The sequence below is a fragment of the Heteronotia binoei genome, unplaced genomic scaffold (genome assembly GCF_032191835.1).
Source record: "Heteronotia binoei isolate CCM8104 ecotype False Entrance Well unplaced genomic scaffold, APGP_CSIRO_Hbin_v1 ptg001401l, whole genome shotgun sequence".
NCBI lineage: Eukaryota > Metazoa > Chordata > Lepidosauria > Squamata > Gekkonidae > Heteronotia > Heteronotia binoei.
Genome location: NW_026800262.1, coordinates 125,358 through 151,753, shown reverse-complemented (window position 1 = coordinate 151,753; position 26,396 = coordinate 125,358). Strand labels below are relative to the sequence as shown.

Genomic DNA, 26,396 nt, shown 5'->3' with positions numbered 1-26,396 from the left:
CATAACTTACGAAGGATACAGGCAACCTGGAATGAGTCCAGAGAAGGGCAACGAAGATGGAGAGGGGTCTGGAGGCCAAGTCCTGTGAGGAAAGGCTGAAAGAGCTGGGTATGTTTAGCCTGAAGAGGAGACGACCAAGAGGTGATATGGTCACCCTCTTCAAATACTTGAAGGGCTGTCATATAGAGAGGATGGTGCAGAGTTGTTTTCTGTGGCCCCAGAAGGCTGGACACGAACCAACGAGTTGAAATTAAATCAAAAGATTTTTCGACTAAACATTAGGAAGAACTTCTTGACAGTTAGAGCGGTTCCCCAGTGGAACAGGCTTCCTCGGGAGGTGGTGGGTTCTCCTTCCTTGGAGATTTTTAAACAGAGGCTAGATGGCCATCTGACAGCAACGCTGATTCTGTGAACTTAGACAGACCATGAGAAGGAGGGCAGATAGAGTTGCATCAGGGCTTAGTTTATTTTTATTTTATTTATTTATATTAAGATTTATACCCTGCCCTTCTCACCTAGGTGTCTCAGGGCGGCTTGTGGTCTCTTGTGGTCTCTCCTTATACGCCCAGCGAAATGCCGTTTTTTGCTATCTTCTGGGCATGGAGCTGGGGTCACTGGGGGGGTGGTGTAGGGGGGAGGGCATTTGTGAATTTCCTGCATTGTGCAGGGGGTTGGACTAGTTGACCCTGGAGGTCCCTTCCAACTCTATGATTCTAGTCCTCATGAGTCTAAAAAGACCATTTCAAACAACCACTATCGCCACATGAAATGTAGTTTGCAGTCAGGTGAACCTTCCAAACCCAAGGGTAACTCTGTCCCTATGGCTCATGCCTCCTTACCCTCTTTGCACTTTGCGCTCTCTGCCTCTGGAATAAGTTCTTTAAAAAGTAACCCACAGCACAAATTAAAGTGCTCATTAAGGTTTTGACCTGCGGTAACCTATTCCAGCAATAGGATCTGGCACTCTTTGATGCAATGTCTGAATTTGGGATGACAAAGGAAAGGCGGGGTGGGGGAGCAACCGCCAAGTTCACGACAGGACAACAGCGCAGCTCTCAGGGGTCGTTTGTAAGCCAAGTTGATTCGGCATCTATGAGAAAACCCCCAACCAGTGATGCTTCTCAGGCCACCACTGTGCTCGAGGGAGCCTAAAGGCAAACCCCACCTTCTGCTGCGGTCTGTGGCGTTGAGCAAAAGGTGGAAACTCAAGGACAAAACCAGGTGATTCACGCAAAGAACTTGCTGCCCTTGGTAACAGAAAAAAAAAAGCAGGTCACTGGGCTGCCTCTGCAGCATTCAGAAGAAAAAGCGAGGAACTGAAGGGGGGGGGGGGTGCTCAGCGAGCAACATACGGAGCTGCGGCTGAACGTGTTTTCCTGATAAGCATCTGTTTTGCCAATGGAAGGCAACAGTAGAGCCGGGGAAAGGCAAAGCTTTGCATTTTAAGATGCAGAGTCATCTGTAGCCTCCCAGAGCACTGCAGGGAAGAGGCAGATGTGACACATTTTGGTTTAGAACAAAAGACCCGATTTGTCGGGGAGGGGTGCGTGTGGAATGAAGTGAAACGGTTCCCTTCAGGGTCAGATCCTCATTCAGGTGCTGAAGTCACAGCAAATTTGTCCAAAGAAACAGCAAGGGCGCTAGAAGCCATAGGAAATGCTGGCGATTCAGAAGTCGCTTCTGGCCCCTCCCCCTCCCCCAGCTGGCCAGTTCAGCTTGAAAAGACACCCAAGCAGCCCTGTGCTTCTGCATTCCCAATAAAATCGCAGCCTCCACAAAGGAAGAAGCCTTATGTTCTTCAGCCAATGCCTGGGAGATCTTTCTAAGCTTGCCCATCCCTCTTCCTCCATTTGTAAGGAAAGCACTCCCTAGAAGGCCCAGAATCCCTCCATCCTAAACGCGGCCAGCCCTGCCACTAGGCAAACTAGGCGATTGCCTAGGGCTCCGGCCTTCTGGGGGCACCGCCCATGTGACTTGGTGATGTTATCGGGGGGGGGGGGGAGGAGCAGAAGTTAGCTTTGCTTAGGGTGCCAGTCTTGGCCTGGCCCTGATTCCAAGAGGGGCAATAGGTGACCTTGTGCTTGAATGAAGCAGGGAAGACTGCCTTGGCTTTCTTTCAAAGAGGGGAGGCCTGCATGAGGGAGATTCCCTTGGACCAGAATGCTCTGTGTGAACATGCTGCGGCTACCCCATGGTGATGGGAAGCCCTCACTGCTAGGGCTGCCAGCTTAAAGTTGGGAAATTCCAGGATATTTGGGGGATGGGTGGAACTAGTGGAGGGCAAGCACCTCAGTGGGGTCCAAGGCCACAGAGTCCATTCTCCAAAGCTGCGGTTTCATCCGGGGAGACTTATCTCTGTAGTCTGGAGATGAGTTGTGATTCTGGGAGGTCTCCAGATCCCCACCTGGAGCTAGCTCACAGGTTTTTAGCCTCTGCCTCACACATTTTTGTCTTAGCTCAGGAAGGATGGCCCCAGAGCAAACTAATTTATGCAACAGTCAAATGGCTCACTCACAACTCATGAAATTGTTTCATTTGATTTGACCTGCCCTGAGCCCATCCAGGAAGCAACGCGAAGAAATAAATGAATGATGCCACTAGCTCACAAAGCAGAAATTTTGCTCACAAGACTCCACAGCTTAGAGGGAGCACTGAAGAAGAGATTGGATTTATACCCCGCCCTTTGCTAGCCAAAGCAGCCTCAGAGCAGCTTACAGTCTCCTTTCCCTTCCCCTCCCCACAACAAGACATCCTGTGAGGTTGCTCGAGCTGAAAGAGCTCTGGAAGAACTGCTCTTGAGCAGAACAGCCTTGAGAGGACTTGTGCCTGACCCAAATGAAACCCAGTTCTCCCAGATAAGAGTCTATGCACTTAACTACTGCAGCAAACTGGCTGTCAACTGTCAACCTTGCTTGTTGCCCTCGTTCCACCTCACCCGTGGTCTTTGCTCCTCCAACTCTGCCACCTGGAGTCATGCAAAAGTGAAAGCCTTTTCAAGCAGCTTGCTCTCCCCCTTGCTGCCCCTCAGGCCTGAAATCCCATCCCTGAATGGTAAAGCCCCCTCCTCTTCAGCAAGTCCGTGAGTCCCACTGCAGTGAATCCTAAGTAAAGGCCATTGAACTTAGAATAATAGAATCACAGTTGGAAGGGACCTCCAGGGTCATCTAGTACAACCCCCTGTACAATGCAGGAAACTCTTAAATATCTCTCTCCCACATACACACCCAATGACCCCTGTTCCATGCCTAGAAGATGACAAAAAAACCCTCCAAGATCCCTGGCCAAACTGGCTGGAGAAAAACTGCTGCCTGACCCTGAAGCGGCCATCAACATTTCCCTGGGTGCGTAAGGAAGGGCCACGAGAACTAAGACAACCACAAAGAGAAGGGAAGAGAAACTAAACCAAAGAAGCAAAACCTCCAAAGGAAGTTTAGAATACTAAGGAGCCAAAGGTTATAGACAAGGGCACGTGTTTGTTACAAAACATATAAAAACCTTGCAGGGGCCTAAACAAAGCCTCATAAAATCATTAAAGTGACAAATGCACATGAAAAATACATAAATGACCTGACGCATTTCGGCTGGCAGAGGCCTTTTCAGGAGAACTAAGCACTGAAGCCACCCTTCCTGCCCTCCTTCTCATGATCTGCCCAAGTTCACAGAATCAGCATGGTTGTCCCTCAATTACGAAGCTTCCCAGTGGAAGGACCTCTGCGAAGTGGCACCAAGGGGGAGGCAGGGAGCAGCGCATGCAAATTCCTGGGTACAAGCCAGGTAAATGCTTCACAAAGAAGGTTTTGCTTCAACAGGAGGCACAATTTCTAAAGATCTTATGCTGAACCAAGACAAGACACAGCTTAGATGGGCCCCCCCACACACACAAGAGTTCCAACAACACGAAGGAGAGGAAAGTGCTTTTTCACCTCCTGCGACTTAAAGTACAACACGCGACTGATCATTCAAGATTGTGTGCATTTGGTATTCACGATCAGAACGGTTATTAGAGGAGCAGAAATAAAGAGAGAGTCACTGAGGAACTGTGGGAAGGTGAAATGATTTGGAATTTTGCTTGGAAAATGTATATACTGCTGCTTGAGAGATCTGGCAGAAGCAGCTAAATACATCCGGCTTCCCAAATCTCTCCCCTTCAGAATTATGCAGGCTCTTGAGGGTTTGAGCAGGCTGTCCCCTCCTCTCACTCCTTTCTTTAAAGGGCTCCATTGCTCTCTACATTCCATGGCTCCAGGAACATATTTAGTCCTTGGTAGACCACTTTTTGGGTTCTCCATGGCCTAACTACACATTAAAGGTAAAGGAATAGACAGTCCCCTGTGCAAGCACCAGTTGTTTCCGACTCTGGGGTAACATCACATCACGACATTTTCAAGGCAGATTTTTTACAAGGTGGTTTGCCATTGCCTTCCCCAGACATCTACACTTTCCCCCCCCAGCAAGTTGGGTACTCATTTTACCGACCTCGGAAGGATGGAAGACCGAGTCAACCCTGAGTTAGCTACCTGAATCCAGTTTCCGCCGGGATCGAACTCAGATTGTGAGCAGAGAGCTCGGACTGCAGTACTGCAGCTTTACCTCTCTGCACCACAGGGCTATTAACCACACATTACTTGTGACTATGGCTTGAGTCCAGTGGCAACTTTAAGATCAACAAAAGTTTTATTTAAGGTATAAGTTTTTGTGTGCATGCACACCTGAATCAACCTGTGACTGTGTTATTTTTGGAGACAGACATGATGCCAGGGAACTAACAATTCCAAGCACAGCAGAGCTCCACACCGGGGCAAATATGGTCCCCTGTAGCTGTTTTGGCTTGGGAAAATGGCATGGGTGGGAAAGCTGAAGCCACGCCTCTCCCCACGCGGCACTGCTGACCCGAATTGGGCCTAAATGTGCTTGGGAACATTAGTTCTCTGACGTGACATCGGGAACCCTGACCCAAATCATGTCAGGTATTGTGTAATTTGGCCTGATCTTGCTTTCAGTCAATTTACATGGCTGCGTTATTCCACATCCTTGTGGAACCTCAAGTTCATAGAACCTTTTGCACTGTCAGTGGGTAGCTTAACTTTGCTGCTTTCGTCACAGCAGCAGAGTCTGTTCATTGTCCTATCAGGAGTGACAAGCTGGGTCAACGAAGCACTACTGGAAGGGGTCATAGCATCTGCCCCTCCAGGATTTTACAAGCTGTCTGAGAACTGAGCAGGCTAATCCTGTCCTTACTTCTGTTTAGTAGATGCTCCATTACTCTCAACATTCTGTATTTCTGGAGATTATTTAGTCCTCAAACTGATTTCTGGGGAGGGGGGGAAACGGGTTCTCTCCCCTTTTGGTTACTTTACAAGGTCAATTTTCTGCACATTTGTGAAGCCTTGAGAACATAAGAACATATGAGAAGGCCCATCCAGTCCGTGTCACACAGTGGCAAAAAAAAACCAACCCAAGTGCCATCAGGAGGTTGACCAGTGGGGCCAGGACACTAGAAGCCCCCCCACTGTTGCCCCCCCAAGCACCAAGAATACAGAGCATCACTGCCCCAGACAGAGAGTTCCAACAATACGCTGTGGCTAATAGCCACTGATGGACCTCTGCTCCATATGCTTATCCAATTCCCCTCCTGAAGCTGTCTATGCTTGAGTGTACACAAGCTCCTACACCTTGGTTTGCAGGGGGCCTTTCCTTTTCAAATTTCACGACCACAAGTGCAGGGTGGGGAGCGGCTAGTTATTGTCAGGCAATGTAATAAGCAGGGCACAACCTGACGTGCCTTACCTGGGTGACGCCATGCTCTGAAGCTCCCCCTTGCTGGTCTTCATGGGCGTCTTGATTTTTTCTGGGATGACCAGAGTGGCGGTCGAGTCTCCAAACATATCCTGTTCATTCCCTTCCTGCAGAACCATCCAGAATCAACATGTTGCAACAGAAAACAACCGGGCGACTTTGCTGGTGGGGAGGTCTGCCGCCAGCAAGAGCAGAAAACAGGCTTACCAGCATGTCGGCTTCGTTGAGGCTGTCATCGGCGTTTTTGCTTCGGGAGGGTTTCATTTTGTCCCCAATAGAGGCTTCCATCTGGAAACGTTAACAGCAACGGAGAGAAAGAGAAAGAGAAAGGCTATGACTCAGAATGATCCCATTTACAGTCATTAGAGGAGACACTGTTTAGGCAGACGTTAATCAGTGTTTGCTGCCTGGTGACAACAGTCTTGTGAGAAGGGCAGCATCTGGCCCCTACTAATCAAAGCCTCCTTCAGATCCCCGGGAAACCCAGGATCGCTTGGCTACTGTCACCAAGGGAAGGGCCTTCTCAGTTGTGGCTCCTATCCTGTGGAATGCACTCTCGAATGACACCATGTTGTGCTGGGTTTGTTTCATTTCTGCAAGGCATGCAAAACTGAGTTATTTAAGTTGGCCTTTGGAGGGCAACCACATGTTCGGGGTATTCTAACAGTGGTATGGCGATAGCCACATATTTTAACGTTAAATATTTTATATTTTTATATATTTTATATAATATATATTACATAAAATATATTTTTATATTTTTTTAATGTTGGTTTTTACCTTATTGGTTTCAATATTGTAAGTTGCTAAGAGATTCTTCAAGTGAATGGCAATTTAAAAAACCCTAAAAAATAAAATTTCCCAAAACACAAACAGTATTTGAGAGCCAGTTTGGTGTAGTGATTAAGTGCACGGACTCTTATCTGGGAGAACCGGGTTTGATTCGCCACTCCTTCACTTGCAGCTGCTGGAATGGCCTTGGGTCAGCCATAGTTCTGGCAGAGGTTGTCCTTGAAAGGGCAGCTGCTGTGAGAGCTCTCTCAGCCCCACCCAACTCACAGGGGGTCTATTGTGGGGGAGGAAGATACAGGAGATTGTGAGCCGCTTTGAGACTCTGAGATTCGGAGTGGAGGGGGATATAAATCCAATATCATCTTCTTGTAGGGAGCCTGCAAAAGCTGGTTTAGTGCTGCTGCCTGTAGTTAATGTCTTTGAAAGTTGCCCTTGAAAGGGCAGCTGCTGTGAGAGCTATCTCAGCCCCATGTACCTCACAGGGTGTCTGTTGTGAGGGAGGAAGGTAAAGGAGATTGTGACTGCTCTCAGATTCAGAATATAAGGTGGGATATAAATCCAATTTCTTCTTCTTTTTCTTTTCCTGACCCTCAGGGGTAGAGACGGTGAAGAAGGTGCTGCAGGGAACCTTCAAAGGGATCTCCAGTGATGGGAGCAACTTTTCCCAATTTTGTCGTCTTAGTTACAAAGACTTTATTACGGTTTTCACAACACAAATCAACTATGAACAATGAAAATATCTACAAAGCCCAAAATGCATATTCCTTGTTTACCCCCAAGCCCAACCATTTAAAGAAACTGGTGCAACTATTTCTGGAGGCGTGTGGCACCAAGGCCGAATTAAAACTGTTTTGGGGGTAACAACAACACTGTGAGAACACACGAATCAAAACTGCACTGGAAGAGGAGGAAGAAGAGGAGGAAGTTTTTTATTCCCCTTTTCTCTACTCTAAGGAGTCTCAGAGCACCATACCATTCACCTACCCTTCCTCTCCCCATAACAGTCATCTCATGAGTTACCTGGGACTGAGATAGTCCTAAGAGAACTGTGACTGGTCCAAGGTCACCCAGTAGGCCTCATGTGTCTCAAAGCAGGCTACAATTGCCTTCCTTTCCTCTCCCCACAACAGGCACCTTGTGAGGCAGGTGGGGTTGAGGGAGTCCTGAGAGAACTGGGACTGGTCCAAGGTCACCCGGCAGGCTTTAAGTGGAGGAGGAGTGAGGACTCAAACCCGGTTCTATCAGAGGTCACCAGACTCAGCGTACTTTAATTACAGTAATTCATTTATTTAAAACATGTTAATGCCCCCTTTCCAACCAATTAGGGTCCTTGAAGCAGCAAACATGAAACATTAAAAAGTCAGTATTTAAAATAATATATAAAATCAGGGCTTTTTGTAGCAGGAACTCCTTTGCATATTAGGCCACACACCCCTGATGCATCCAATCCTCCAGGAGCTTGCAGGGCTCTTTGTACAGGGCCTACTGTAAGCTCCAGGAGGACTGGCTGCATCAGGGGAGTGTGGCCTAATATGTAAAGGAGGTCCCGATACAAAAAAAGCCCTGCATGAAACTGTACAGCTGTACTATTCTTCTGTGCTATTCTGTAGTAACATTCTGCTATACTATTCTGTTATGTCATCCTGCTGGACTATCCTGTTGTACTTAACTAAATGTTGTCACTGGTTTTTATTATGATTGTAATTTTATTGTGATTTTATTACTATTTATGTTGCACTCTGCTCTGAGCCTCCAAACGGGGGAATGGGCGGAATATAAATAAACTAATAATAATAATAATAAAAATAATAATTAAATAAGCACACATCAACATGAGTGCGGTAAGGACAGCTGGCCCAAAAACTGAACACTTCCGGCTCATGCCAGGGAACAGGCTCTCCTTTGTGTTACTTACTGGGCTGGTGGCATCTTTGCCAAGGCTCCCTTTGCTGTTAAGACTTCCGATTTCAGTCTGGGAGCTGGACTGCGACATTCCTTCAAAGAAAGGCCTGGAAGGGAAGAAAGCAATACAATCAAAGGGGGTGGGGAGAAACAGGAGACTGACAGAGAAATTGGGAGCCAAACAGCAATCTTCCCTTACAAGGTCTTCCGCTGTCAACGGGCAGTTTTCTTCCACAGGAGATCTACAGTACAGTTTGCTCCCTTTGAAAGGCTGAAATTTTACTTTTAAAAAGTACAATGTGGGAATAATACGGCAAGAAGCTTCAGCCCCTTTGAACTCCCCGTTCAAGTCACAAAGGATAAAAAGCAAACAAGCTCTTCTGTTTGGATTGGAGTTATCCTTCCCAAGGCAGATGCACAGTTCAAAAGAGAAGAAACTGGGGAACAAAAAGGAAGTAAATTGAGACAACGCACACTTTGAAGACTTAGGAGGAGAGTCGGAGAAATCAGGCCCACGCTCCCGTACCTGCATGCCCCTTTAGGGTTGCCAACATGAGATTGAGAAATTCCTGGAGGTTTGGGGGTGGAGCTTAGGAAGACCAGGGTATATTGCAGGAATGGCCAAACTTGGCTTAATGCAAGAGCCACACAGAATAAACATCTGGTGTCTGAGAGCTGCACGGCATGAACATCAAATGTTTGAGAGCTGCAAGGAAGCTAGGTAGGTAGCTGGGGAGAGGTGGAAAGAAAGCAATTTTAACTTTAAAAGCATTCTCCAAGCTGCCCGCTTTAGATTTAAAGAGAAATGCCTTCTCCAAGCTGGCTGATGGAGCAAGTGGGGGTTTCGACAGCCACACAATACGTGTGAAAGAGCCATATGTGGCTCCTCAGCCACAGTTTGGCCACCCCTGATATATTGCCATAGATGCTACCCTCCAAAGCTGCCATTTCCCCCTGCCTGGAGGTTGGCAAACCTATTCGTGACTCTTCCTACTCCACCCAGCTTTCCATCCACTCGAGGAGGATCAGCCAGGAACTGAGATTTGAAAAGGACGTCAAGAGGGGTTTCCTGAGGTGATGGGAAGGAGGCTATTAGGGGAAGCTCGTGGGTGTGCCCTGCGGCTTGGGCTAAGCAAGATCTTCTTTGGCAGAAGGAATGTTTTTCCCCCGGGCAACTGCGAGAAAAAGTCACCATGCTGCTGCTCGACGTGAGCACATCTGTGGAGGCGAGAGGGCTATCCCCTCCCCCCCAGAACACCTTCACTTCCCTCACCTCTGGGGGAAAGGGGATGCTGCATTTATAAAGTTGAGACTACAGCTGCTTCCACACAGAAGATGACATCACCCAGACTGCTGGGGGTGCGGAGGGGGGGAAGTTGCTGCAAAGGAAGCCGAGGGAAGTGCCTGTTCGGTGTTCGCTTGCGTTTTTGTCGACTTCATCGCGCGACTCGGTGGGTAATCTAACCTGAAAGGTGCCGCCCTCGGACCCAAAGCGACACTCCCCCCCTCCCCCTGCCACTTCCCAACAGAAGCCTTCTCGTTCAGCTGGCCTGACAAGAGCCCCGCTGACTTCAGAAGCACCCACGGATGGATAGGTGAGGAGGGAGAGAAGAAGAGCCAGATTAGTGTGGCTTCAATTATCTGCAGGATAAACAAAAGCTAGAATGGCTCAGCAGGCTGCGGCTGAGGTGATTGGCTTTGGCGCTACTGCCAGCGCTTGTAACACGATCCCGGCCACAAAGATTAAGCCGCTGTTTAAAAGCTAATCGCTAAAACGTAACAGCCAAGCCAAGCTAGGGAGAGGACTGCAAGGCCCAGAGCCTGGAGATAAGCTGGTCTAATGCGTTCTATCCTCCATTCCCATTTCCAACCCCCCCCCACACACACACACACACACGCATGCAGAAAGAGTGTGACAGTTTGCAAAATGGAATGCTGGGCTGATGGCTGAGTGGGGAGCCCGGACGAGCTGGTGATTACAGTGGAAGACAGTTGCTGGAAGAGAAGACGCTTCCCTGGAATGGAGCCCAGAGGAAGAAGTTCCCCCATTACAGCAAACTTGGCTTTGCTCTTTCGTCCAGGGTTTTTTTTAGATGTGGGCCTGCTTATTCCATGCAAACACAAAAATGCTGTGTGCGTTGTAGGGCAGGCAGAACATAAACAGAGGTTGAAGGTAAAACCACTAGGGAACCCTGCCATTAAAACATGATTCTTTAGTACGGAGACTGCTGGATCCATGGTGCGTTGTGTCCACAACCTCACACAAATTGCCACAGAGCTTGCAATCTGCTAACCTTGGAGCTTTATAATACAAAGCTTCTAGCTGACGAGGTGACAGAAGCGAGCTGGAGGAAGTGCAGGTGGAAAGGATCAAAAACTAGAGCGAGACCTCATCATTCAAAGGTTCTCTTTTCTCACTTGAGGCCTGCCACTGCAGCAACGTAGCAACCTGTACCCAGAGCCAGGCCTGGTGCTAGGCTTTCCTGTGCCCGAAGTCGAACCGCACTCCACTGCCCCCACCCCACCCCCGTATCATATATGCATGCGCACCTCGATGATGTCAATAACGACGTCACTGACACACACCCCACTTCGCCAAGGTTTCCTGAAGCTTGGGAGGCCTCGGTGAAGTCCGGAAGGCTACGGATGCACTCAGAGCCCAGCTCTGAGCACGCCCACTGCCATCTTGATGTCGCCCAGGCTTCCCAAGCCTCAGGAAGCCTGGGTGAAGTCAGGACGGGACAGCAATGGGTGCTCGCGGCCACGCCGCCCCCCCAATTCACTCAGGCTTCCCGAGCCTTGGGCCTGAGAGAAGTCAGGACGGGACGGCAGTGGGCGCTCGTGGCCACGCCCCCCCACTTCGCCCAGACTTCCCGAATCAGGACGGGCGTGGGCGTGTTGAGAGGGGGCGCCTCATGGCTCCCGAGGCCACCACCTAGTTGGCCTTCTCCTACGGGCCGGCCCTGCCCAGAGTGCAGTTGTGCATTTTACTGATCCCAGAGGACTCAGGGAGTCTAGCTGCCCAAAGGCCTGAAAACAGACCAGCTGAACAAAGGCTAAAGTGCTGCTGCAGAAGGTGCAGGGATCAAAATCCTTCTGTATCTAAGATACAGCTCCAGCCTCAGAAGTCTGCTCACGATGGCCCCATTTCATTGTAGCCACCTCCAGCTGCAGAGAAGGAAACCTCCCAACTCTGCTCTACAAGGACCGGGCCGGCCGCTTTCTCTGCGCTTACTTGAGCTTCGGCTTTGGCGTGCTGAGGATGCTCTCCGTGTCCTCCATCTCGGGGCCACTGTCGCTCGGGTTGTACATCTCCAGGCTGTCGTAAAGCTCGTCCAGGTCCTCCTCCACTTCCCGGATCTGCTCCCTGGAAACATGCTCCAAACCGAAGCCAACCTGTTTGGAAAAGGTTTCGCAATCAGGATGCTCAGAGCCCCTGGCCTCCCCGAACGCCCAGCTTCCCATCTGCACCCCTTTCCTGCTGAGACACACACTTTGTATATTTCATGCAGCTGGATGAGCTGCAGGGTATCCGGAAAAGGGTCTGGTTTGCCAGTGACCACCTTCATGTTCCTCATCGTTACGAAGTCAGCCAAGATTAGCTTCGTCAGGAAAATACCTGCGGTTAATAACCCCATAGCTGCAGAAGTGCATATTGCTTCCGATATTTTTGTTGGACGATGGGAACAGATGCGTTCCTAGCAATAAAGCTGAAGGCCATACACTTTGCCTGTTTGCAGCCACGAACTAATCCCTAAGCTCTAGGTAACAGGCAGGGAAGTCCTGGTTGCTACTGATTGGCAGCATAACCTGGGTCTCTCCCCACCCTCTCCGCTCCGGCCCATCCCACCACGTGATAATAATCCCTACAATAAAACTGCCTGTAAGATCCAGCGCTGCCAGCTACACTTCATATAAATTTTATTGTCATGCAGTGGCCGTTAATTAAGCCAGCATGTCACGAAATAAGCAGGCGTCTCGCTCACCAGAATCGAGGGCGGGTAATGTTACTGTACCTACCTCGTCTGACACTTTGAACCTCTTCAACAGAGCCACAAACTTCTGCTTAATATTTGGCTGCTGTGAAAAAAGAGGCACCGTTTACTTTGTTAGAAAGGCATCAACCAAGTGAACAGGACAGACGCAAGCAGAGCCCCTCGAGGGACAGCACGCCAAAACTGACGCTGAGGCACGGAGGGGCAAGAGACACTGAAAAGCCTAATTGAAATCTGGCCGGACAGACGGGAATGTAAAACTTCTTCCTGGCTTATCATCCTTGTCATGGTACATGGCAGAAGTAATTGAAGCAGATTCGCCAGTCCGGCAGGCCACGCGCAGCTGAACGCGGGAAGCAGACAGCCTCAGGGTAGCTCAGGGAGGCAGCACCAACTGGGGGGGGGGGGCGGGGGGAGAGAGAAAACAGTCCTGCTGTAGCCCAGTACTCAAGGCTGCCTTTGCAGAACCTCTGCATTACTCAAGCCTTCCCTTCCAGTAATTGGTCCAGAGGAACCCTGCTTAGCTTGCAAACCTAAAGAGTGCTGCTCTCAACAGTTCGGCGTGAAGAATGTGCATATTTCATGAAGGCAGCATGAGGAGTTAGGCACTTAACCTAAGAACATCAGAAGAGCCCTGCTGGATCAGGTCAGTGGTCCGTTTGATTCAACGTCCTGCCTCACACAGTGGCCAGCCTGTTCCTTTGGAGATCCAACAACAGGGCACAGAGGCTGCCTTCCCCTGATGCCGTCTCCTGGCTCTGGGATTCAGAGGCTTAGCACCTCTGAATATGGAGCTTCCCCCTCAGTCGCCATGGCGAGTAGCCACTGATAGACTTATCCTCCATGAATCCATCTGATCCTGTTTAATGCTGTTTAATCCTATGACCATCACTATGTCCTCCAGTGGTGAATTCCACATTCACATGTGTCAAGCAGTATTTCCTTTTTTCTGCCTTGAACCTACTGCCAATCGGTTTCATTGGATGCCCTTGAGTTCCAGCATTTTGGGAGAGGGAGAAGAATTTCCCCGTGTCAGCTCTCCACCCAATGCATAAACCCCTAAAGGCTCATTTTCAAAGATGTGTTAAATAGGAAGAAATAACCGAGTGGTGGTGGGGGGGGCGGGGTGGACATAAAGAACATTTATAAGTGCTTATTTTCTATGAAGATGTGGCCAGAGATCAAGGCTGCTTAGATCTGTTTCCTGCCCCCCCCCCAGAGGTAAGGAAATTTGGAGGAAGCTAACAGCTCTCTGTGTATCCTCACTCTTCTCCCTCTAGAAATTTCAACCAGTGAATCAGAGGGGAAACTGTCATTCTGCGACTAGCACAGGTGAGTCCTCATCTTCTCAGAATAACTCCCAGAACCTCATTTCTGCTTTTTTTTTGGTGAGAAACAACATAGCTGCAAACTAGGCTGGAGAAAAAGGTGATGCTCTTCTGATGTGAACCAACCTGAAGGGAAGATAGTCCCAACTTGTTGAATTGCAGGGCACTCCTACAGAATTATTCATTGAGAATCTCTAAGCTGCGGAGTCCTGTGAGCAAAAATTCTACTACGTGAACTACTGGCATTAAAGTTGTGAGCCACTGCATATATTAGTTTGCTCTGGGGCCATCCTTCCAGAGCTAATACAAAAATGTGTGAGCCAGAGGCTAAAAAACTGTGAGCTAGCTCACAATAACTCAGCTTCACACTGGCGAAGTGTTGGCTGGATAGAAACCCATGGGCATTGGGTTGTAACTGTTAATTCACTGGTTTTATTGCTTTTATGTATATTTTTTGTTGTACATCACCTGGAGCCCAGCACTGGCCAGGATGAGGTGATTCACAAATTTAATAAATAATAATAATAATAAAAAGGACTGGCAGAAGGATGGCACTGTCCTAAATCCAGCCCCGTAAGAATTACCAATTGGCACTTCAGCTGCCAGCCTAGAACCCGCGTGGCGATGGGCTTGTGGGCAGCTGACGCTGTGGGACTCACCGACCCGGGAAAACTGACTTCTCTCCTATCCTCAAAATGGCCCTCCTGTGAATAAAGCCCGCTGATTAGGCCTTTGCAGGTTTCATGGTTGATCAAGTTCAATCGCAGATCTTTGGTGGAGTGCCGGCAAAGGAGAGCTGGGGACTCTTTACTCGGCACCACAGCGATTGTAAGCTGACTGCAACTAGAAGGAGCTTGGAGGAGGAACAGAACTGCTCTGAGCAACACAGCATTTAAACTGATGAACAGGAGCGGCAGCCTTAAAGCATGCTGCAGTCACACTGGAGCCCGGCAGCAGGTAAGCCATCTGCTCCGCTCCCAAGCCTGGGAGTTGTTTTCCCCGTCTCTGTGAACTATCGTCACACACTGGGCCTTAGCTATAGCGAGACTCTATCAATTGCAGAGATGAAACAGGCAGAAGCAGAGGAGCGACAGGCCCCAAACGCATCACCGGACAAGCCTGCCGGTTAATGCCACTCACCCGAGTAATTGCGGAAGTCGAGGTCAGTTTCCTCCTAGTCTTCTTCACCTTCCTAAGGTCGTCCTCTTCGTAAAACAGATCCTGTGGGGAGGAGGAGAAACCCAGAATGTAGATAACGCTGGGGTCATGAACAAGATCCCCCCAGCGACAGTCAAGGTTTTAGCCCTTGACCTGAGGCATGGGACAGGATCATCTGCCTTGGACCAAGAAGGGCTGTGATAAGATTATCTTCCATCAGCAGCAAGAAATGGACAGTGCTAGCAAGGAGTCCTGTATGCTTCAGGTAACTTTATACACAGTGTGAACTGGGATAGAGGCTGACTCTTCTGTCCCCTAGCTAACCTTCTCAGAGCTGTGGACTTTTGAGTCAGGCTTCAGTGGTTCAAATGCCATGCCTTCAGCTCCCTTATTCTTTGGTCTTTTTAGATGGCTTCAAGCAGGATTTGCTGAACCACTATTTTGAGGTTTTATCTCTCCAATTCCAATTTATTCCAATTCCAATTTATTACGGTCAATTGAACAACAATAACAATATACAAAATCTCATATATTGATCTGCTCCACCCTGAGTGCCCTTGGGGGAATGGGCAGAATATTAATAAATAATAATAATAATGTCACAGACATAATTTCTAACTACATAAAAGCATTCTCATATTCCACCGATGTTAAACCTTAAAAGTGGCATTAATAACCATCTCTAAATTATATTAAAAGCCTTAAAAATTTTCCTGATTTTTGTCCAAAGCTGAATAAGATGGGTGTACGTAGATGTGCTGGGGGTTTTATCTTTCCACCCCAACACATCTACACCCATCTTATCCAGCTTTGAACAAAAATCAGGAAAATTTTTAAGGCTTTTAATATAATTTAGAAGTTATATTAAAAAGAAGAACAGGTAGTTGAGAGCTCTCAAAGTGTCCATCAGTGGCCAGGTAGAAGGAAATTTCTTTGCAAATCACTAATCCACAATAGGACCTCACAGAAGAAGAAGAGCAAATGAAAGAAGAAGAGCTTACCTGTCCGTGCAAGGGGTCATCGCTACCTTCTTGTTCAGAAGAGAAGCTCTCTTCCTCTTCCTCGGAATAGTTATCGATGTCAGGAGACCGATCTAGAAGACAGTTCACGTCCAAAACAATTACCAGAAATCAACATGGCCAATTCGTGGCCAAAAAGTTACAGCACTTTCATATATTAAACCAGAGACAGACTGACTTACTGTAATAGGTTCTCTCTTGGGACAAATTTACAGTAAAGGAGGATGAGGCAAGCCTTCAGAAGGCTTGTGGAAAGAAGCTAAGTCAGCTCCAAAAGAACAACACTAGTTACATTCCGGTTGCAGTCTTACTGCATGTTTAAGGATGCTATAGCAGGAGTATCAAACATGAGGCCCAGGGGCCGAATCAGGCCCTCAAAGGGCTCCTATCAGCAACTGGCTGTCTTCTGCTTCCTTCTCCCTTTCTCTGGCTTCCTCCTCCATCACAGCTTGCTTTGCAAGGCTTGCTCCATCGCCTAGGAGCTACAGAGCAAAGTCTCTATTTTCTCCACTAGCTGAGGCTCCTCCCTTGGGGAGGAAGAGATTGCTTTGCCAAGCTCTCTCAATTGCATAGTAGAGCTACTGAGCCAAGCCTCTCTTCCTTCTATTAGCTGAGGCTCCTCCCCTTCCTGGTTCCCTGGGGAAGGAAAGAGCCAGAGCTTCCTTTGGATCCCATGGGAAAGATACAAAGAAAGCACCTTTAAAACTGAGTGCTAATGTTTTAAGCGTGTTTTATTTTAAGGTTTTCTTTTTAAAAATCTTTAATTGTGCTTGTCTGTGTCCTTTATAAAGTTTATTTCTCTGCTAACTAATCTTAAATAGGTACGCATGTGGCCAGGCCCAACATGGCTCAGCCCAACAAGGTCTCATTTATGTTAGATCTGATTCTCATGAGTTCAACACCCCTGTGCTATAGGTTATCAAAATCAGTTCAAAGAATCCTATACTGAGTCTCTAAAAGGTTACCTTGACACATATCAAAGAACGCTTTTGTACATTCGACTGGTCAGGAACACCAGTGATTGCCTTTTCCGTTCACGCTGTCCCAGAGAGACTCTCACTCTTGTCTAATAACTTATATAATGCGAGCCATTCTGATTTGTAACTGAAGAACACGGCCTTCCCCACCCAAGCGGGGGAAAGAAGGCAGCAACCCAGCAGCATCCAGTCTGTGCTTAATTCTCCATCCCAATAGTCAATTCAAGTCTGACCTAACTAGCCACAAAAATCCTTGCATCTGCACAGCCCATCCTGGGCACTGTCAAATTTGACATTTCTCATTCAGACTGACAGTGAATCCACTCAGTCCTGGGGATGGGGGTTACAAGGAAAACTAGCACCATTTCAGATTCACAGCTGCCCTATCTGATCAGCCAAAAGATCCATCAAGCTCAGTATATGGTAGTTAACAGCACCAGCTCCCAGATATTCAGACGTAAGGTTTTTAGAGAGGGAGCGCTGAGCTGGAACAATGGGTTCGGCAAAAGAATTGCAGCGTGTCTAAATTTGGTGTGAGCTCGTCATAAAAAGCAGGGCGTTATTCTCTTTAGGGAAGGAAGTCCACAGCCCTTTTGAGTTAATTTGGATAAAGTGATTTAAGCTTTACAAATCTCTCTCAAGTATATCCTGGGAAGGAAGGCCTGAAAAATCTGTCCTGGCTGTAGTGAGGTGTCTATAAGGCTTAATCTAGGTCTCAGATTCTGATTTCAGTGCTGGAGTTCAAATCTTGGAAGATTTGGTAAGACAGAACCATATGCTATAAAGGCAGGAGAAGGAAGAGATGAAGTCAGCAAAAGATTTTGTTATTAACCATCTGGGTCCCACAAGAATTGGAGGTGGGTGAGGGGAACTTGGAAAATCCATGCTGCCACTCTAAACCGCCCCCCTCCCAAATCCAGGATTGTTTAAACTCTAAGGGTTCTTGAGCAGGCTGATTCTTCCCACCTTTCCCCTTTAACTGATGCTCACATACTCTTTGCATACTGCCCCGTGGTGCAGAGTGTTAAAGCTGCAGCACTGCAGTCCTAAGCTCTGCTCACGACCTGAGTTCGATCCCCGGCAGAAGCTGGGTTTTCAGGTAGCCGGCTCCAGGTTGACTCAGCCTTCCATCCTTCTGAGTCAGTAAAATGAGTGCTGGGGGGAAAGTGTAGATGGCTGAGGAAGGCAATGGCAAACCACCCCGTAAAAAGTTTGCCGTGAAAACAATGTGAAAGCAACGTCACCTCAGAGTCGGAAATGACTGGTGCTTGCACAGGGGACCTTTCCTTTCTTTTTCCCACATATTCTTAGCGTTATATTCCTTTGCAACAGGGTTTTTGTAGAAAAAGTCCAGCAGGAACTCATATGCATATTAGGCCACACCTACTGACATCGCCACTGTTTCACACATGGCTTTTTTGTAGAAACAGTTCAGCAACAACTCATTTGCATATTAGGCCATACCCTCTGACGCCAAGCCAGCCAGAACTGCACTCCTGCTCAAAAAAAAGCCCTGCTTTTCAATCATCAGAGGGTTTTCCATTTGGTTAATTCACAAAGTCATTTTTTGCTAGACTCTTGAGGGGTCCCTGCAGAATGGCAATACCCCCACTCTGTCCGTGGGCGGCCCTTTCATAATTTACGTGGGCACCAGCCAGATGACTATTAGACACGACTACATTTTTTATCCCGCCTTTTCTCCAAGGAGCTCAGAGTGACATACATTTTCCCTTCATCTAGTGAGCTTCATGGCTTAATGGGGCTTTGAGCCTACGTTTTCTCAGTCTGACAACACGCTAACCACCACATTAATATGGCCTCTAAGGATACTCAGAGTTACTCTTTCCAAATTAGCAGTGAATGGAGTTTCTTGGGGAGCCGAACTGGGACATTTTCTTTTTAACCAATGACCTCGGGGAAGGAAAGGAGGAATGTGTCACAGGAAAGGAAAAAGTCTTGATGCAAACAGGATGAACCTGAGACAGGGCTTGCCATCTCAGTGTTGTACCCTGGGATTGGGGACCACAAATGAACTCTCTTAAAGCATAGGGAACGACTTGCTGTATTTGGACCAGATGGGGAGGAGAGAAAGGCCTGGGTTCAGTGGCAGAGCACATGCTTATTACACAGAACACTCCTGGTTTGATCTCAACTTCTCTAGTTTAGGATGTCAGGCAGCAGGGCATTTGCTGCCAGTCTAAATCCCACCAATCCAAGATTGTCTAAACCAGGTGGGGAAAATCAGGCCCGAGGGTCATTTCTGGCCCTTGAGATCACTTGGTCTGGCCCCCAGGGACTGCTGGACCGAGCTTCCCCACCCCCTCTCTCATGGGCATTGTGAACGACTGCTGCTGGGGTACATGGGTGCCGTTAAAGGTTTGCTGAGAGCAGCTGAAGGGAGGGAAGGAGGGCTGTCAGGGGTGGAGGGTGCGAGCCAGCTACCACCAGTTCAATTTGCACGTGATTATCCCAGATGGTGTGGCCTAATATGCTAATATTAGGGGATGTGGTCTAATATGCCTGGACATAGGCATTTGCCTAGGGCAGCAGGCTGGGGTGCGTGCGTGTGTGTGTTGAATTAGGCTCTCCCCACAAGACTTCAAATAGAAAAACAATTATTTACATTAATTTTGCCGGCCTGAATCGTTCTCCCTCAGCGGAACACTGTTTTTTAAGTTGATAATTTTTGATGGCCCACGAATGATGTTACAAATATTCAAATGGCCCTTGGCTGAAAAACGGTTCCCTATCCCTGGTCTAAACTCTCAGGGGGCTTGAGCAGGCTGATTCTTTCCATAGTTCCCCTTTAATTGATGCTCACCTACCCTTAGCATTACATTTCTTTTCAATCATCAGAGTGTTTTGAGGGTTTGGTTAATTCACGAAGATGGACTAATACTAGATGGACTAAAAATCCAACCTGGTATAAAGGCAAGCTTACGTTCAAATCTCCACTCATTCACAAAGCAAATGAGGTGACCTTGAGCAAGTCTGAGGTTTCCCCTTCACAAAGGGCAGGAGACACAATTAATAAACAAAATTCTGTGCAAGATTTAGTCTATGAATTGTAGAAGAGGTTCGTCTATCGCTTATGGTGGAGACTTGCCACCTTAAAGGATGCAAAACCTAAAGCAATTTAAAGGGCAAGCTGAACGGCTCTGCAGTTTCTCTGTCATTCAGAGGAAGAGGCCCTGGAGCCGAGAGCCATGACTTCATCTCAGTTCCCAGCTCTTTCTCTTGTGTCCGGTCACTCACAGCACTGCTGGTAATAAACCCAAATAACAGAATAAATCCAGCACACAGCCTGCATCTCCATCAGTTTCCCTAGCAACCAGATTTATTGCCTAGGCAGCCACCCGGGAGAGAGAGAGTATCGTAAAGCAGAGAATTCCAAGACAGACGGCTAAATATAGTCATGTTTGAAGGAATTAAGTTGGATTGTCAAAACAAGGCACAGCAGAGAGTGGACACTGGTGAACAACGCTCTGAGAAGCATGAGGGTTGCTCCCCTGCAAATTAAACATGTTAAGACTAGCGACTGAACATCCCTCTGGAGGTTGCCAAGAAGCAGCCAAGAGCCTGCTGTTTGTTCCTCTTTTGCTTCACCATGTATCTAGTGAGATTCTCCTGGAGGCCCTAGGATAAGTACAGCCCCTGCAGGGCTGAAATTAAATGAGAAGTGCTTGTCCTCCCCCTCCTCAGATTCCCCATATTTTGTAACACAAATACCCCGTGTGTATCTATATGAAGAACATATGAAGATGCCATATACAAAGTCAGCCCGGGGGACTCTTGGGTAAGGATCTTCCCAAGCCCTGCTACCAGATATTTCTTTAATCGGAAAGACGAGGGACAGAACCTAGAGCATTCTGCAAGTATGTGAAGCAGCCCTGACTAATGGAATGCACAGAATAAAAGGACACACTGGCCAAAAGGATAGCAAAGTGTCACTGTATTCCTGCAGGCTACTAGGTCAAATATCCTTCACTGCCCCCAATCTATGCATACTGAACGAACATTAATGAACATATTGCAGAATCAGGGAAACTGTAGTCGTGCAAGAATGTGGGGAATCCTGTTGGAAGAAATCTCTTATGCATATCCTCCCCGACCCATCCCCAACTATCATTTGCTCAGCACCAAAAAAGTACAAGATGTTCTACAAAACGTAGGACCTCCCTGCTTCGGTTCAGGGCCTACGACAGGTCGCTTGTGGGAAAAGCAATGATAAACAATCTGTCAGTCCCTAGCACTGAGAAGGTGCCCCTTTGCCTATGCCAGATAAAAATCAAGGCAGACGTTTAAAAACAAAGACCCTCACACCCCCATCTCAGTAAAAATATCCATGATCAGCAGAACCACCACACCAGGAAATCAAAAATTCAACACAAGATCTAATTTTAAGCTGCAGGGTCAGCATATGTGAATCTTGCTAGATTTGGGGCTTCTTCTCACGGTGCTTCATCCATGGATAATTTTACCAACTATTATCAGAGACTATATTGCTGCCAGAATATATATCAGTTACTATAATTGCTCAAAACCCAAGAGCCTGTTAACAAGACTTATAAGTCCACTTACCAGATAACTTTGATTTAAGCCCTTCGTGATCTATTGGCTGGCTGGACAGAGAATAGATTTTAATTTCAGCAACAGGAACAGAGACATCTTTCACGTTGCTGTGAAGCCCGAGAACCAGGGCTCCTTCACTGGGATGCTGCATAACCTGGAGGAAGGGGAAACAGCTTGGTTTTGGGACAACGCCATACAGCTACCCAAAAAGCTCAAAAAGTGGGAAATTGGGGTGTGTGTGTGTGGGGGGGGGGAGTTAAGCATAAAATTACATTTCCTGAAGTCCACTAAGCCAAACTAGGGAGTGGGCAAGGATGCAAGCAGACAATCCAAGCGACTGTCTGCCTCAAGCAAGAAATAGGGGGAGGGACCTAAACCTAAGACCAAAACAAATGAATTGGCAAGAGTTCATTAGCAGGACTGAAGACTTGAAAGCATAAAGAGCAGACGAGCTGAGTGCTGCTCCATGGAAGAATTCCCAGCCTATCTTCAGCTTTTATCTGGTCTAATGCTGCTTTCACCTGGCTTTCTGCAACAGCCCCCTCCCTGCTTCCACATGATGTGAGGCAATGTTTCCCCATCAAAGCTCCAAGGCTGCTCCATTCCCCTTCTGAAATACTTGTTCCTATCATCACTGCTGAGAAATAGGCGTTATAACAAGCCAAGGTTGAAAGAGCCAAAATAAGATACTTAAAAGATATTCCCAAAGGTATATGCCCTAAGCCTCATTGTCCAAAGTTTACACCTCCCTAAGATGGTTCTTGCACTGCCACAGATAAAGTAGGTGTGCCTGTCTTGTTATTTGAGACCCTTTGGAAACACTTAATGCTTCAGAACCCACATCCTCAGCATTCCCTAGAGAGATTCTCTATGGACACTTGGAAATTGGACCATATATTCCTCTACGTTTCTTGGAAAGACTAACATCTTCTTGCCTTACCTCTGCCATGTTGATAAGGCCAACAGCTAGTGTTTTGTAGCCCAGAATGGTCCGGTTTTTGTACCGTTTTCTTCGCTGCAACATGATCTGCAGCTTGTTAGCATCTCTCTTCAGGAAGTGGGGATACTGCAACAGAAGCAGAATGCAAAATCAGCAGCAGCCCAAACTTGTGCAAGCACCAAGCACAACAACAAAGAAGGCAGACAGAGAATTGGAACTTTTGCTGAAACCAGTTCAGTGTTGCAGTTGCTGCCTTCCAAGGCCTAACAGTGAGCCAGTTCAGTGTAGTGCTTAAGTGCATGGACTCTTATCGGGGAAAACCGGGTTTGATTTCCCACTCCTCCACTTGCAGCTGCTGGAATGGCCTTGGGGTCAGCCAGAGTTGTCCTTGAAAGGGTAGCTTCTGTGAGAGCTCTCTCAGCCCCACCCACCTCACAGGGTGTCCGTTGTGGGGGAGGAAGATAAAGGAGATTGTGAGCCGCTCTGAGACTGAGATTCAGAGTGAAGAGCAGGATATGAACCCAATATCATCATCTTCTCCTCCATCAGGCAAAAATGACTCGGAACCAACTGTCATCAAGGTACTGATGACCCATCGAAAGTGGAGAACATATGAAGATATGAAGCCGCCTTATACTGAATCAGACCCTCGGTCCATCAAAGTCAGTATTGTCTACTCAGACTGGCAGCGGCTCTCCAGGGTCTCAAGCTGAGGTTTTTCATGCCTACTTGCCTGGACCCTTTTTAGTTGGAGATGCCGGGGATTGAACCTGGGACCTTCTGCTTACCAAGCAGATGCTCTACTACTGAGCCACCATTAGAACAAAGCAGTGCTGCCTGCCATGGAGAGCTGCTTTAATTTCTTCCCCCAAACATAACATTCTTCCAGTCTAAGATGCTTTTTCCTGAAGTGAGTGGGAGGCTGCTTGCAGACAGCTGCAAGTCACACTGTGTGCACATGATGTGCCACCCACAATCAATACATTTCACATCTTGAAGTTATAGTGATGGTGCAGGGAACTTTTGAAGTTGTGGGGTGGGTGGGAAATGATCCTACTGCTGTTTAGTTGCTTGCTTTCATGCTGCGCCAGGAAGAAGGTGCCAAGTGCAACCATTGCATCCACGCTGAACATAAATAGGCAGGATCTGAAATGGTCCCAAACTGTACAGCTCAAAAGCTTGCTTCCCCACCAGCGTGACTGGCCCAGTAGGAGGCACTGGACGAACTCCTCTAAAAGGAACTCCCAGTTAAAACAAAAAGCACAAGATTAAGCCCTCCCTGGCTTTGCAAGTTGTGCCAGCTCTTGCAAGTGAGGGGAGGAAGACAGCATACAAATCCATTTTTGATAAACATTTCAAACACTTTCAAAATGCAATTCGCACCCTGAGCGGCAGTGAAACTAAACAATGTGGCTCAGAATGCATACAATTTACAGTTCTCTACAGGCCCAGTGCCTTCCAGCTCTTCAGTGCCGGGAAGGGGCTATTTATGTGGTGCAAAAGGATTGAATACTCTCCCTGGGAAAAAGGGACAGAAAGAAGAAATGAGCTGGAAAGCTGGCACCAGGAACATCACATCCCAGGTCTGAACTGTGACCATGTTTGGCTCCCAGTTGGCAGAATGTGGCAATGCTTCCAAGGAAAAGGGAGGCAGGGGCATAAACTTGTGAATTTCACAGCAATTTTCCTTCAAAAATCCCCAAGCACTTTACAGTTATTAAGCCTCTTTCAGGGGAAATCTGAAGCACAGTAGCTTGTCAACTGGTTTCTTTATGTACCATGCTGCCTGAGATTATTGTGGGAGAAAAATGGGACTCCCCAAGTAGAGTTGGTTCCAGGCTTGGGGGGTCCTGGGCAGAAGCTCACCCTCAGGGCCGCCCCCCCTCATGTCTTCCTTTCCATCCCAACACCTGAATCCCCCCGCACCTACCTTCTGTACATCCTTCAACCACTTGCAAGCCTTCCCACCGTCCATGCTCCGTCACCTGCATGCTCTCCTAGGCAGCACTGTCCAGTGTATGGAGCTGGGAGTTCCCACCCGGAGCACCACCACTGTGCACCACCAACATGTGAACATACTGAGCTGTAGCCAATGTGAAATTGCTGCTGGAGACGCTCTGCGTCCCTCTTTTTTGAAAATTGTGTAAAGAATCTATATAACTGAATCAATATTGGTCCCAGGTCTGATGAAGACTGGAAAGAAACAAGTACTTAATCGATTGGCTTGTCACCACACTACTTTGGGACTTGAATATACATGTTTTGGACATTTGGACTGATTTCTATATACTTCTTAGTAAATTGGTCACTAGCTTGCATTTTTTGTTGTGTTATCCATTCTAGTGACCTCTCTCAGATTGTATTCTAAGGTTAAAGGATGGCAGATGCCAGAGGCTGTTGCGGAAGCAATCCAAAGGTCCATCCAGCGAGTCTAATGCTGCTTGAGAGGCGCTCTCATGTATTAACCATCACATCCCAAACATCTGTCTTATCAGAAAAGCTTAATCAAAAAGTAATTTTGGACAGGACTTCCAAGGCAGCCTCTGGCATTTGTCCCCACAGATCCTGACCATAATTTGGCGAGGGACACAATACAGATGCCTGATTGCTCAATGCCAAACAACCGATGAGAAAAAAAGCTCCTAGCTTTGCATTTTGCGAAGCTCCCGCCAGAAAATCCCAGCGTGCTGCAAAGCAGGTAACGATATTCTATGGATCAGCTGAACTTTATTTACCTGCAACGAGAAGGTCAGCTGAAGCTCTGTTTCCACAAGTCCGCTGACGGGTAAGACAATCTCATTAGACCTCAGGATCCTCTTTGAACCCTGGAATTCACATAGAATAAGAGACATTTTGCCTGTAGTTTTTAGTGTTCGCTAAAGAAAAGTGCATCTGAATTCCCCCCCAAAACCATGCTGAAGCGAGAGACACAGTAGTGCTGATAGATGCATTTGTTAAATTTGGGCGCTTTCTTCCATTTTCAAAGGATTTAGCTCAATATGATGAAAGAAAAAGAAGAGTGCAGATTTATACCCCGGTCTTCTCTCTGAATCAGAGTGGCTTACAATCTCCTATCTTCTCCCCTCACAACACTCTGTGAGGTGGGTGGGGCTGAGAGGGCTCTCACAGCAACTGCCCTTTCAAGGACAACTCCTGCAATAGCTATGGCTAACCCAAGGCCATTCCAGCAGCTGTAAGTGGAGGAGTGGGGAATCAAACCCAGTTCTCCCAGATAACAGTCCACACACTTAACCACTACATCAAACCGGCTCTGAAGGGAAAAAAGAGTAGGCATCACGTGGTGCTATACTCAGGGATGCCAACTCTGGCCTGGGAAACTTCTGGAGAGGTGGAGGTGGAGCCCATGGAAGAGGTGGTTGGGGAGGGGAGTGACCTCACTGAGGTAAAATGCCATACAGCCCATCCGTCAAAGCTATTTTCTTGTACGGGAATGAATCTCTAAAGTCTGGAGATCAGTTGTAATTTTGGGAGATCCCCAAGCCCCACCTGGAAGCTGGCAACCCTAGTTATAACATTCAAACTTACAAACCCCAGTCAACTATGCTGTTCATAATGTCAAGCTGGAGATCAAGGCTCCATGGCGGGCACTTTGCACATTCCCTGAGGAAAGGGCAATTTCCCTTGACTCGCAGAACCAGCAGGAGGCCCCCTCTATTCCATCTCTCCCACATGCAGAGTACCAATCCATCCTCTTCACTTGAGTCCTCAGATTTCCCATTTAAACGCAGCAAGGGAAACAGGATGGTCCTCATCACAGTAGCCTGTTTTCGAATGGAGAATGTCATTCTAGAGCAGGGGTGCCCGAGGGCTGAATCACGGCTCCTATCAGGCCCCTGAGCAACTGGCTCTCATCTGCTTCCTTCTCCCTCTCTCTTGCTTCCTTCTGTATCACAGCT

At 47.7% G+C, this 26,396-nt stretch overlaps 1 protein-coding gene across 5 annotated transcripts in view; it reads right to left on the bottom strand.

The window, feature by feature from the left end:
- LOC132591061 (phosphofurin acidic cluster sorting protein 1) overlaps positions 1 to 26,396 on the bottom strand; it is a 127,946-nt gene that overhangs the window by 37,916 nt on the left and 63,634 nt on the right. For 2 of the 5 annotated variants that reach the window (XM_060263942.1, XM_060263943.1), the window contains exons 3-12: positions 25,215 to 25,304; positions 22,480 to 22,605; positions 21,549 to 21,693; positions 15,973 to 16,064; positions 14,954 to 15,034; positions 12,511 to 12,570; positions 11,726 to 11,886; positions 8,504 to 8,597; positions 6,004 to 6,084; positions 5,788 to 5,903 (exon numbers count right to left, since the gene is read on the bottom strand). In XM_060263942.1, coding sequence (XP_060119925.1) covers positions 5,788 to 5,903; positions 6,004 to 6,084; positions 8,504 to 8,597; positions 11,726 to 11,886; positions 12,511 to 12,570; positions 14,954 to 15,034; positions 15,973 to 16,064; positions 21,549 to 21,693; positions 22,480 to 22,605; positions 25,215 to 25,304 — 1,046 coding nt within the window. The remainder of the gene's footprint in view (positions 1 to 5,787; positions 5,904 to 6,003; positions 6,085 to 8,503; positions 8,598 to 11,725; positions 11,887 to 12,510; positions 12,571 to 14,953; positions 15,035 to 15,972; positions 16,065 to 21,548; positions 21,694 to 22,479; positions 22,606 to 25,214; positions 25,305 to 26,396) is intronic. The other 3 variants (XM_060263947.1, XM_060263945.1, XM_060263944.1) reach the window with 3 other exon arrangements.